Raw genomic sequence first — 14,400 nt, 5'->3', positions numbered from 1 at the left:
CTGTCTCCCTTGATCACTCTTGAAAATGGAAAACATTACTCCATAAATGCATTTCCATTTCCTTCTATAAGAAGCAAACATGACAGCAAACCATGAACAAAAGCAATAAATGCAAAATCTAAATGCATTCTTGTGGCCACACTTCAATAACGATGATGTAACAGAATGATGATGTAACAGGTAAAACATAAATATCAACATAATGCAAATGGAATGCAGACAGACTGGTAATATAATGTGAACAGAATGCAAATAAATTGCTGATTTGTTCCTATTTTCTGGATATGTTGGAACAACTATTACAAAGGTTTGCAAAGGTTCAGAAGTTCATATCAATACATGCTTTCACTGACTAAACCAATCAAGGATCACACAGAAGCAGCTTTTAAGCATCTTATGGAACTTGTGAATTGGGGAGCAGTGATTGAATTTGTGTTGACTTAAACTTAAAATGTCAGGTCATTCCAAATCATTTTATTTTGTACACCAAGAAGCAGAACAAATGCCTGCCAAGATATGCATGCAAAACACCATAATATGCCTGCACAGTGACATTTTTATTAACTAATTCATGTTCTAATAAATAACTTGTGAGTGATTTTAGGCACTCAAAAACCTTTTAAACATAATCACTATGCAAACATGTTTTATGCTTTATTCAATCTCTCTTGCAACTGAGCCAAAAGGAGTACTCACAACCCCATATTCATATTTATCTGTATAATTTTTCCCGACATGTGATTATATGAATTAAAACTATTGAATCCAACACAATCACTATTTTACTGTAACCAAGCCCCCCAACCACCCACCCCTCCACAAACAGTAAAACCTGTCTTAAGAGACCATCCACTATCCTTACAAAGTGGTCTTTTAAAACAGGTGGTTCTTTATCACCGATCATATATAAAAAATTAATTCATGCAGCAAGACTTTCTCTCAAAACAGGTTACTGAGATTTGTCAAGAAAGATTTTTAATGTTGGTATGTGAGAAAGCCTGCCAGTAGATTCTCGTAGGTCGGTGATTCTTCCCGGGATTTTTCAGGGTTCTTCCTCCATCAATTATACTGGCAGCCATGTATAGCCTATCTTGTGCTGAAAAATGGCGTTAAACCCTAAAACAACAACAATAAAATTAAGAAAGATTTTACTGTACAACATTTATGGAGCATTTTCTTGGCATATGCCTAGCAGCTTAGCAAGTCAGATATAAAAGTGTCTACTATCTGAAACTGTGCACAGTTAAAAATGTACCTTTTCGAATTATGGACTGATGTCCCTCCCAGGATAATCCTGACACCTGGACTAGACTTGGTCAGCTGAAGCACACATAGGGACTCCTCATATGTGGTTCCTCCTATGTAGAATACTATAATTTCTTGTGGTCTGAAAAAAACCCCACAAATACTGTAAAGATGTATGCCTCCACAGACAGCATTTTCCATATTTCCCAAGTCACTTCATTAACAATACACTATCCCCACCTCCTAGAGAGCAACAATACTTCTAAACCTTTAGGATGATTTAAAAAGTTTATGCTGTATCTTGAGTTTGAATGTCTGTGTTGTGATGTATGTTAAACAGTTCTAAAAAAAACCACTTTAACATTTCTCAAAATTCGAAAAGCATCGTCACTGATGAAGTTATACAAAGGTCTCACTATCTGCAGAAAAAAAAATCCATGGAATGACGTTTCTTGCTCTGCTATAGAATAATCCCAAGAACCTTACAAAGTTGCTATAGCAACAAAATATGATCACCTACCCCTTGGAAGCTACTGGCAAGCTTTCTCACACACCCACATTGGCCACTGGCTGAGCCAAGAAATGAATCCATGCAGAATGAGGTAAGAAATGAATGATCTATAAAGGAGATTGCCTTGGATCACTCAGCCATCCAGGGACCCAGGTGAATGTAAGTGTTCACTGAATTGCATTATATTTCCAATGGTCATGAGACCACGGATAACTATCAACCTCCATCTTTAAAAGAGAGGTGCAAAAATTGTGTTCTTTTTACCCATTATGCACTGGACCAATCTGAAGCTACCAATTGATCACTGTAGTCACGGGAAAAGTTTCCAAACTATCATTCACACAACAGTGGCATCTTTCCCATTAGTTTGAAAACTTTTCCCATGACTACAATGATCAATTGGTAGCTTCAGTTTGAACCAGTGCATGATGGGTAAACAACTAGGAGACAGATTTACTAGTTACTGGTCTATGATACTGACATACCAATTTACCCTGGTTAACAACAAAATATAAATATAGTATAATGTCCCATTAAAATATACAAACCAATACTCTTAAAATAAGCAAATAATGCAAGCAAAATATGAATATGTTATTTTAAAATGTTGATCTGAAACAAAACAATCTAGTTCTGGAAGATCCAATTCTCACTCTCATAAAATTGACTGGTTCCCTGTAGTTCTTAAGGCTAAAGCTGTAGATACAGATGGGTCATTGACCAAGCTACCTCAAAATTTAACAGGCATTAACATACATTTCTCCAATATTACCTAGCCTAGAGCTAGCAGTTTTCTGTTTATCTGATATTAGGAGCTAAATATGAGTCAGATGTGTATGAAATTTTGTATATTTGTAAACAAACTAATACACAATACCTACCAAAATTCAGCTAATTGTCAATGCTATTACAAATGTAAACTTCATTTTTATTATGAATGAAAACAAATTTTTCAAACAGCTTTGTTCCTGTTTTCTTGTTCACTAATTCAGTTTAATTGACTGGTTTCTTGTATTGATATTGATGTGCATTTCTTCCTACATGTGTCCCCATATAAAATTTCTGTTCCAAATTTTATCACAAAACAAATTTGTTTTTTCACTAATTCATAATAAATTTGCAAAATCCAGAATGGTTGGCATCTCTGGACTGCAACCTACCTGTCTTTTAGCTGACTAGTCCCTAGGTATGGATAAGCTGCCTCCTTCAATTTCCCCTTTATCAGCTGATCCAGAATACTGTGTAACAGGGGCTTGTGCTGAGTGTAAACATTTTCCACACCCTGAAAAAACATTGGTACTACCATATTTACCATATACTTTGGGACAGTGTAAAAGTTGGACACCTTCAATTTTGTAAAATATACTATACGTTTTGGGACATTATAATTCACATCAATATAATTTCCATGATGAATCTTTGGACACTTGTGCTGTGTGTTCTTTACATTCATAGGCTAAGTTAAATTTGTTTGTTCATCTAGTATGACTAATTAATTATTCATTCTATATTATAATATTTAATCCCTAATATGGTATACTGCACGATTTATGGTGTTTAATGAAAACATCTACTTGATGGTTGAATCTGGACTGTGTTAACACATAACAGTTATCAGAAAAGTGGATGTGACATACCATATATTCCCTAATGAATTTCCCTTCCCCTTTTTAAGAACAGAAAATTTAAATGATGCAGTGTAAGACCTAAGCATTACAATACCCATCTAGTTCAGATCCATGATTACAACAAAATGCTGCAGCAGTTGCAGTTGATGACACTGTTACAATGTATATATCAATGTATAAATTACTAAAGTCACAGGCACGCATTGTGTTAAACATGATGCAATAGCTTGGGGGGTGAGTTCAAGGACTTACCAGTCCAACTTCGACCAGCTGCCAAGTGGGAAAATGTGTTGATCGAATAATCATTTTAACTATGCTTACTTTTACAATGACTGAATTCAATGGCAGAAAGACCCCCATATGTACATGTGTAACTGTGGTCATTATAAGAGTACATCAAACTTTAACTTTCAATAATGTGCTCTAATAAATGCACCCCATTTGAAAAATATAATGCCTCTAAGGGCATTAATTAGGGAATATATGGTATAATACACATCTTACTGCACACAGTAACAAAATACTAGATATATGAATACTAATACTCCACTATCTGAAAAGAATTTCCAGGAATTCAAGATAAGCCATTTCTTTTTTTTTGACTGCTGAGTGTTGAAACCATCTCTGATTTTCTTGAGTGAAAGATTTTCAAATTAGCCAATATAGTAGCCATATCAGATGTAAAAGTGGACACCATTTTCATTAAGGAAAAACCAGACACCATTAGAAGACTTTTGTTATAAACCTCATGCTGCTATAACCACCCATTTAGGTCAATGTGCTCATTATGGCAGGCCATATTTACGGTCAGATTGGCACCATTTTCATGTGTGATTTGGATTTTTACATAGCTTTAACAATTTTTCAGTCACAGATCTATGATGTCTGCAGTGTGACAGCTATTTGTCATGTCTAACACTGGGGAATCATGCCACAGACATGTAGCATCATGTCCCACCCATTGACATTTTCCTCAAACCAGGGTGACCAGGCCTAGCACTAATCTCTTAATGCTGAGCGCCAAGCATGGCAGCTGCTAGTACCATTTTTAAATGTCTTTGGTATGACTCAGCTGGGATTTGAACCAGCAACCTCCCACATATGAGGCAAATGTTCTAACTACTAGGCCATTGGAGTGGAGTGAGATAGAACTTACAATCTGTTTCTGGAGGATGTTGTCCATTTATACTGCCATTGATTGTAAAAGGGTAATGACACAATCCATAATCTTGATAAAAACCCCAAGGGCTGATGTTGAGGCCAAAGGAGAGACCTTTAAACTGATAAACTACCGGTATGTCATGGTAAGTAAAATGGAGAATTTGTGTGACATAGGGTGGATAGGGATATGAAAATATGTGTCAATGAGATTGAGACCAACTGTATACTTGTTGCTTCAAATGGAGATTGGTCTCACTCTTCTCATCTTGGATTTTGGACTTGCAATGAAATGGTTGAGGTGACTCAGGTGGATCATGTCCGAATAAGAGGCAACCTTGAAGAAAACCTCAGGGATTGTGGTCTTTGCACAAGCTCCACTGCCTTTTGGGGGGGAGGGGTAGATAAGCAGCCTTATTTCCTGTTGTGGCAAGGCCAGTTTCTGATAAAGAGAGGAGAGGACAGGGAAGGGGTTGAACTAAACCAAAAGTCCCTCTGAATTGACCTAGATCACCCACCCACCACCATTTCTGAGGGGATAGGGAGATCCACTGAGTTCAAAATATTGTTTCTTACCGCCTCTGTACAACTGCTTCCTAGGGAACATGTCATGGAGAAGGTTCCCTGTCCCAAGGCCACTTAACATCCCTTCACACTAGTGGGGGCTGAGTGGTTCCAAACACCCATGTGGGTAGAGCATCAAGGCTGAGGGACAGTTCCTGAGATGCCTGCCCGCAAACTTCCTCTATTCATCCTCCAAAAGCTATGGTAACCCAAACAGGATCATCTAGAAAGGGAGGGTATGATGAGGTTTGAGCAACATGGAGTGCAGATATGGTAAGCAGCCCTGACCAAAGCAATCCTGGCCATTGCCTCCTAGGCGTGACTAACGCTGGGTGACCCCATCAAGTCTAAAAGGTGCCAAGGAGGCCAAATATAAAAAATTTAAGAAGAAGCAATGACATCCCATACCAGTTCTGATATGGCATGGAGTAGGACATATGAACAGCTGATATATTTGTGTCAAGTTCCAGGAGATCAGTACTGAAGGGGTTTGTCACCTTAAGTCTAGCCAAATGGGGAAGGAACCAGAAGTATAGCATCTCTTCAACCTCATCAACATCTATGGATTCTTTGCATTATAGTCCTGAGCAGCAATAGGGGGTGGACAGCATTCTGAAGTAACCAACACCCTGTAAATGTTCTCAAAGGCAACTTGAAAGCTAGACTTCAGTCTGTTCTATGGTCAGATCTGAGTCTGATCCAGCTATCACCAGTACCAGCTGCTCAATGGACCTGGCTGGACGAACAGACTTCTTGCTGAAATCTCCATCATAATAGTTGGCTGGAACAATTCAATGACATGGTCTCCATGTTGAACAGCCTGATAACCAGTGATGGCTGTATAGTCCTCGACAATGTGGTTTTATAATGCATTGTATTGAATGGACAACCCCATGCGTCCTATTAGGCACTAAGACCAAGCTCAGACATATGGGGGGGGGTCTTATGCCCACTTGGCTACCTAAAATTGGGGAACACTCCCCTAATGAGTGGGAAATGCAAGTGATGGACAAGCTGGCTGGGCAGTCTTCCCAAAAGGTCTCCCATGCTGGATGGTCAGTAACAGCTAGACAGATAGTAACAGTGTGGTGGTATACCGAGATGGATCCAATGGATCCAGTACAAACCCCATGCACCCTGACTTATGCCCAATGGGCTGCCTAAAATTGGGAAGCATGCCCCGATGATTCTGTACCACCAGCGATGAACTGTAGCTTGTCTTCCTTGACTTATTCTGTCTTTCCTTCCCTTCGATGCCAAATTGACTATTGCTTTGAATGTGCATTTCATGCATTTAATAAATACTTATCCTGAAATGACACAGGAAGTTAAAACAAAGCATAGGTTAGCATGTGACTAACTAGCAAAGACTTCCTTTGACCATGTATTACTGATGCTGCTTGTCATTGATGATGTATAGTTAGGATAAACAAAACAAGAGTCACGGTAGACTTCCATACTATGAAGTTACAGATATAGCATTTAGATGACGTTCTGCTGAAATGACATAGGAAGAGAAAGCGAAGCATAAATTAGTCATTCATCAAGTTACTAATTCACTAATATAAATATATTCCCTGTTACTAGCAAAGGAATCAGAAAAGTCAGTGTCGCATTCAAAACGTGTAGACTATGCTTTGAATTTATGCACTGCATGTATTAAGTTGACCCTTCTACTGAAACTGCACAAGAACGGAAAAACAAAGCATAAAATAGCCATGCAGCATGTTAATATCTCACTTAAACCAATTTCGTTACAAATGGAGGTTGCGAAAGTCAAAGTTGAGCTAATCTGCATAGACCTTGCAGAGGTCAATAACAGCGTGACGTGACATGGTCTTAAAAGGACAAGGTACCTAAAGGTGACAAAATTGCTCAGATTTGGCAGAAACTGTAAAAAGAAAGTATACAACCTGCAGATGAATGATAAATCCACACAATAGATCCAAAAAGAACATTGGATGATTCAAATGTAACACATAAATGGCTTGGATTATTGGAGGATAAACTGTACAATGTGATCAGTGCAATAGCGAAGCTATAACTGGTGCCACCTAAGTTCGAATGGGAAGTAATGGAAAAGAGTTATTTCCCTTCGTCCATTTAACAGAAAAGAAAAGTTGATTTTCATCTTTTACTAGTGGTGGGTTTGCGAGAGAGCAGGCTAATATTCCTAACATCATGTGATTGGGGAACATATTTGAAGGAAAAAATGTACTTTCAGTGTCTGCATTGGAATGTGGCAATGTTAAGAAAATTCTCCTTAGTCCACAAACATTTCCTGCTAGTGGGTAGATTTAAATTGCAGACTGCCTGCCAGAAATGCTCAAGACTGCTGCTATCTATGTCAAATTTGGTAAGTTTCACTTAAAATTGGCTTTAAAGTAATGGCAGAATGCATATTCATGTCCCACTGAACTTGATTCAAACCAGTGAAATTCATGTTTCCATCCATTTTGTGTGATGTTTCAGTTGTTTGGATTCATGGCAATCCTCTAAGTACTTTAGGGGGAGAAGCAATAACTTTGATAGGCAATGGACCACAGACAATGGACATCCCCTACAGATCCCATAAATATTTCTGGTCTATAACCAGTAGAGCTTAACATTGCAAAAAGAAGTAACTGGTGAGAATTTAACATCTACATATGATGATCAGGGTTGCAACAAGAATTTAGTAAATGTCCCTCCTTAAAGTTAAAAAAGTTGGAAGCTCTCAACTGGGCCTAAAAAAATAACCAAAATGAAATTATATCAAGATTTTGTTATAATGTATCATTTGTTTAACTAGTGTTAAAATATGAAAATAAAATATGAAAATAAAATCTTATTCTCTTTCTTCAGTTTATGTTTTAATTTTTTTTCTACACTAGCCATTAAAAAAGTGTAATCAGACTGCATTTTCTACAATCACTCATATGTTACTCATAAGTCCATCCTTAAGTGGTGAAACAGCACTGAATGTATGAACTTTGCTATCACATGAAAGTACAATTGAAATGAAGAATCTCCAACAACACATCCAGTACAGACTTGTTCTTTGAAAGTAAAACATGTAATTGTGAGTCAACATACAGCTGAACATCATGTATGTAAGATGACCCAGCACTACTACATCAATCATTACAATTCAACAACAGAACAAAATGACAGAGATTAAGATCGGCTGATGCATTACATGATGGTAGTCCAATAATATAATATTAAACAAACTAACCTAATATGCAGAGATGCTCACAGGATTTTAACATAAGGGATGACTTCCTACCTTGTCATAAAAATAATGGGGGGGAATAGAACAAAACTGAGGTGGAGGACGAAACATAGTTCAATATTTACATAACACTTAAATATCCATATCCCTTTCTTCCAGCTCCACTCTCAATGATGGCTATTGAAATTAAGATCTTTAAAAGGTGTTGTCTCTAGTCGTATAAACATTAATCTGTTGTCGGACCGCTCCGGTGGCCTAGTGGTTTAGAGCATCCACCACAGGAGTTCGTGGGTTCAATCCCTGCCCGAGTCATACCAAAGACTTACAAAAATGGTACAAACAGCTGCATCGCTTGGCACTCAGCATTAAGAGGTTAGTGTTAGGACTGGTCGGCCCGGTGTCAGGATGTGACTGGGTGGGACATCATGCTACATGTCTGTGGCATGATGCCCCAGTGCTAGACATCACTATAAACTGCCACACTGCAGACACTGTAGCGTTATGACTGAAAAATTGTTAAAGCTATGTTAAAAATCCAAATCACACACACACACACACACATTAATCTGTTGATTTTGCTTTCAGTTTAATCTATTCTTTATCTGTGTATGAATACTATTCTGTACTGAAAACCCCTTTCACTGTCTGCTGCCTGAAGGGGCATATACACGACAAGCTTAGCCAGCTGGAACATATTTGAAAACTTCCTATGATTGTCATGTACAATTTTCCACAGCTAAAAGGTCTTGTCCTTTGAATATTTCTGTTCTAAAATAAGATTTTTCATGAACAAAAGTTCTGCCAAAGTTTAACTTTCTTGGCTTAGCTGATTTTACTGTTCTATAATGCTCTATTAGGATTTTAAGTGAATTAATGCCCAGGTCTACTTGTTCAACAAATAAATATCTTTATGTCTTAATTTCATTTTTAGATTCTTATTCACTAGATTTATCATAACTTTTATGTTGCACATGATCTTGAAGTGCTAAATTTTAATTTGTCTGCCCTTTCTACATTTAATTTCAAAATACCACATGTACATAACACTGGAATTTAACACCATTTTTGGGTTCTAAATCACTGACAGGAATCTACATTAACACTTTCCCAGCTCCAATGATCTGATATGCTTCTTAACATTCAAAATAAATTGCCTTCATCACTATGATCAGCTAGTATTTGCTAAATGAACTCATCTTCTAAAGATTAACCATGCTGGGAATCAGCCATCTGAGATTGTCTAGATAGTCCATATTACAAACGCACATTTGTAAAACTTCTTTGATGCACGGTTCAAACTATGACAGAATGTTTGTTACAGGGCCCAATGTGTCAATCAAATTTAGTTTAACAAACATTTATGTCAAGCCAAAGAAATCAGATGTGTAAAAAGTTAGGAAAAAATACATCTTGCGACAAGCACCATAACATTTCTACTAGCTTGACTTACATTGCCACAAGTACTAAAAGGGTGAACAGCTGAATAAAATTGTATACTGTACAGAGTATGCACAACTTTCAGCTAGTTTGCAGAAGATATTGCAAATCACTGCTTTCCAAGTGTGCAGATTCAAATAACTTTTATGTGAATCATGCAATTGCGCACCCTGGGAGCATCTCCAGATATGAATATGGGGTTGGAGTAGATGTCTTCCTGCAATAACAATGAGTTTTCTGGAACTCAGTTCTGACAGTACTGACAGAAAAACTAGAGGTGAAATTTCAATTCTCATTCATACTATATTTACTTTGATGCCTTTTTCCCCATGTTCCATTTAGAAGGAGTAGTGATAAGATTTCAAGATGGCTGCCAAGGGGGCTGTATTGGGTCTGCACCATTTTTATATGGGAACAACTAGACATCACATACAGCCTTTTGATGAAAACATTATGTTGATACTACCATACTGAATAGGTTTAGCATCAGCTGACTCCAAGGGGAGCTAACTCAGTTTAAGATGGATGGATGGATAAACTGTTCCTTATGAAGCAGCTGACCTCTCCTTCATAAAGAGTCAGCCATGACTTTCAGAGTGTCTGGAATGTGCCAGACTTGTATGTTGATAGGATACTGGACACACCAAAGAATGTACTCCCATGCTATAGCACAAAGGTCTTGTAATTCTGTCACAAACACCTTTCTGAAGAGAAAGTTCGCTATGACCAATTTGTCAGATATTATGAGAACCATCTTCATTTCAATATGCTCCACCCAAGTATGGAAGATGTTGAAAATGGTCTTCATTTCCAAAAGACTGATGTAAAGAGCCTTTTCTTACAGTGTCCACATGTGGCTGACTCACAAATTCTGACAGCAAGTGTGCCCCCCAACCCAACAAACTGGCATCTGTACAAATTGTGATTTCCAGTTGTGGGGCTTCTAACGGTATTCCAACAGCTAGCCACTTCCAATCTGGCCGCTGAAACAGTAAGTCTTTGATTTTGGTTAAGATCATAATTAGATATCACTGTACCAGATGGGTCATCTGCAGAAGGCAGATGAGATATAAAAGATCTACATTCAACATGCCAAGAAGAATGGGACGATATTGTATTCCAAACATGCCAATCAGGTAAGTGAGTTCATGAACTAAAACTTGTGGAGAAAAAAAAACTTTAACCAAAGCTGTCTGCAGACATGCACACACTTGCAAACCCAGACACCCACACAAGAACAAAAAGAAATCTTATGATGCCACCATACTGGAGGCATAAAAACAAATCAGTGGTGATGTGCATTGTTGTCATTTATTTCTTTTTTGTATCTCCAGCTTTGTTGCTAAATCTATCCAAAAGTGCTGATTAAATTCACAAGTTTCCATATGAAAGATAATTCTTTGCAAACAAAATAAATATGAATTTAGCTTTGTATGTCTAAGCCAAAGAGATAAAAATGAAATACCATAAGTCACATCTAAACTTTAATTACCTTAAGTCCTTTGAATAACTTCTTTGTAAATGCTACTGGGTCCTGGCTGCCAAAAAGATCACTTCCTCTTGCCTTCCGTCCACCAAACTCTAAAATAGCTGACACCATCTGAAACCAGCAGGAAAATAGATTATGACAAACAGGGGCCATAACTCCTGTGAGAAAACTTTCTGATGTTTCTTGTTCATGTTCATCACAACTGGGAAAGTTCAGCAATGATAAAACTGCTTCAAGATTTTTTTTAAATTTAATACCATGCAATAAAGGTCACAGTGCTATCATTATTATTTGACCTGCAATACACAAAAAAATGGATGAAACCATGCATACACACAAAAATATGCATGCATGGAAAGGTTGTTGTTGTTGTTGTGGGGTTTAACGTCATTTTTCAGCACACGATAGGCTATGCATGGCGGCCAGTATTAATGGTGGAGGAAGAACCCGGGAAAACCCAAGGAAGAACCACTGACCCACGAGAAGCTACTGGCAAGCTTTCTCACATACCCACATTGGCCGAATCCTAGACTCGAACCCATGCAGACAGAGGTGAGACGGCAGTGATCTGTAACGGAGAGCGCTTTAGACCACTCGGCCACTCGGGGCCCCTGCATGGAAAGGTAAGGTTTCATGAATCATGTTTTCTTACAAAAAAGCATGTGGATAATTAAAGATATCTTCTTAAATTCTGATTTGACCTGATCGATCAAATTTAAAGTTAAATGAATGGTCAAAGTTTAATTCAAATGAACGGTCAATATGCCATACTAAATATTTAAGTCTGAAGCACAAGAATCTAACCAGGTCACATGTATAAACTCAACAATAGCCTAATATATGAAACAATTTAACAACAGTATATGACTGAAATTTGAACAGTGACTAAAAGGACTGAAGCTCTAGAATAAACTGTAATACAATCTTGAAAGATGATTCCAGATCCTGATCGGCCATCACATAATGCATCATCATATTAGAGTTTGTGTTGTTTATTTTAATGACTACTCCTAACAAATTACATGGACCCAGATCTGATAGCTCATTATGCAATGGCAGATCTGGGTCTGTGCAGTCTGCAGTTCGTCTCAATTTATACATGATTATAAAAGCATGTGAACTGAAACATTTTTAGGACTGACCGAGTAAAAGTTTGACAGATATTTGACAATTAAATAGGGGTTCAACTGAACATTTTTTTACCTGTTAACTATGCAAGAGCCTGTACATAAGTTTTACATAAAATCTTTAAACAGTATTTAGACTGACAACAACGATGGTGTAACCAACAACAAAAACAAATATATAGGAGGCCACTGCTATAATGCACTTCATTATAACATGAATCTGAATATAACAAAATGGTCACCTAATTGGTCCTTATTATTTGTCTAAGGTGTTCTTAATTACCTGATACTAATCAAAACTGATAAAATGAATTCAGCTGAGTTTCAGAATAATAGCTTACAGACATTAACATTTTTACACAACAATTATTCATTTTCATCAGGCATTGAGCTATCTTAATTCTGACTGTTATATGAACTGGCAAGTCATAAAATTATACAACATGTTGGCTGGTAGTTTGTATGTATCCCACAATACCATTGGACTTCAACCTTTTTCATTATACTTTATATCAATACACAATCTGCAATTATGGAACCCAACTAACATGTTATAGCAGGATCCCTCTTGACTTATGTCTTGCCATTTCCTACATTATGCAGAATGAGTAAATAACAAAACTAGTGGGGGACTTAAAATTAATGTTAACAACTAAACTAAGACATTATTCTGTACTTACTGTTCTATGTTTGTCACTGATTCCTTTCCTTTTTAGTGTTTCTACAAGACCAGATACATCGTTGTTACTGTGACTCTCATAACGCAGAGCATACAGCATCACCAGTCTCAACATGTCCAGTTGTGTTACTTTGTCATTAGACAGAAGAGACTTAATTTTCTGCACATTAAAGATAAAATAAGAAATAATAAATACATACTGCATATGTAAAGAAATAATTGTTTTTATGAAGTGCAGTATCATCAAGATAGCAATTTGATATTATTGATATTAAATCTAATGACTTATCTTGTAATGTCATGTGACATCATATAAGGCAAGAAATTATGTCCAGTACAGCTCATTTCACCAGACTGTTTTGGGGCTTATAATTTAATAAGTTATTGTCATTTATGCTAACAGAACCTTAAATGTATTCTTATTTCGTAAAAAAATAATTAAAAAATCTCATTGAATAATTTCATTATCAGTTTACCAATTATTTAAAAAGATAGATATTATTTAGTTTGGTTCTTAAATGTCATACAAAATGACCATTTATGTTATATTCAATCACTACTGATCATTTATGTGGGGGAAAGGAAGCATGGCCAGACCATACTTTTGCAAACATTTTTCTTCAAGTCCAGATTTAATGACATTTCACTGATTTTAATTTATGTCAGATTTATATTACCTTTAGATGACTAGAATAATATACAACTCCATGCCCCATCAGCATGTTACACAGACCGTCACCTTTGACCATATTTTGGCACATCATTCCTAAGGTATTTTAAAGAGGTGCCAGGTTTGATGACAACCTCATAATACATAGAATTCTGAGGAAGTAACATACAAATTTTCTTGCACTGCAAAATTATTATCTTGCAGAAATCCACTAAACAAATTTTTTTTCCATTCTTAATAATTTCAGGATAGACTAAAAAAATTTAAAAATATGATGGCATTGTTACCTGCAGTGATGCAGAGTGGTCATCCTGACATGCCAGTTCTTGCTCAGCCTCAGAAACTTCCAGAAGATTTTGTTTTCCAACCAATCGTGACAGCTCACCCACAACTGTTACATGCTTTGACACTGTTCCCGACATTTTTTTGAACTGTGGGTAATTCTCAATAAAAGCCTATAAAACGTAAAATGATAATGTTCCTCAAGGTGTAACACAGTTTTTATCTTTTATGTTTGTTATATGTGTTATTGTGATTACCTAAGTTTAACAACATAAGACGTTAAAACCACAGGCTACCTAAAATACAACTTTACCAATAACATAATGACCATTAAAATTGCAATACGCAGGGATTATTTAAATCCTAATTATCTGAATTTTTAGACTATCTTAATTA

At 36.7% G+C, this 14,400-nt stretch overlaps 1 protein-coding gene across 1 annotated transcript in view; it reads right to left on the bottom strand.

Annotated features, from left to right (window-relative positions):
* LOC149801671 (vacuolar protein sorting-associated protein 45-like) overlaps positions 1–14,400 on the bottom strand; it is a 53,108-nt gene that overhangs the window by 7,299 nt on the left and 31,409 nt on the right. The window contains exons 9-13 of the mRNA XM_089955947.1: positions 14,010–14,177; positions 13,054–13,212; positions 11,250–11,357; positions 2,917–3,038; positions 1,256–1,387 (exon numbers count right to left, since the gene is read on the bottom strand). Coding sequence (XP_089812073.1) covers positions 1,256–1,387; positions 2,917–3,038; positions 11,250–11,357; positions 13,054–13,212; positions 14,010–14,177 — 689 coding nt within the window. The remainder of the gene's footprint in view (positions 1–1,255; positions 1,388–2,916; positions 3,039–11,249; positions 11,358–13,053; positions 13,213–14,009; positions 14,178–14,400) is intronic.

The sequence above is a fragment of the Sinohyriopsis cumingii genome, chromosome 4 (genome assembly GCF_028554795.1).
Source record: "Sinohyriopsis cumingii isolate HCF-2022 chromosome 4, ASM2855479v2, whole genome shotgun sequence".
Taxonomy (NCBI): Eukaryota; Metazoa; Mollusca; class Bivalvia; order Unionida; family Unionidae; genus Sinohyriopsis; species Sinohyriopsis cumingii.
The sequence above is the reverse complement of the archived record's forward strand: the minus strand, read 5'-3'. Positions and strand labels throughout refer to the sequence as shown.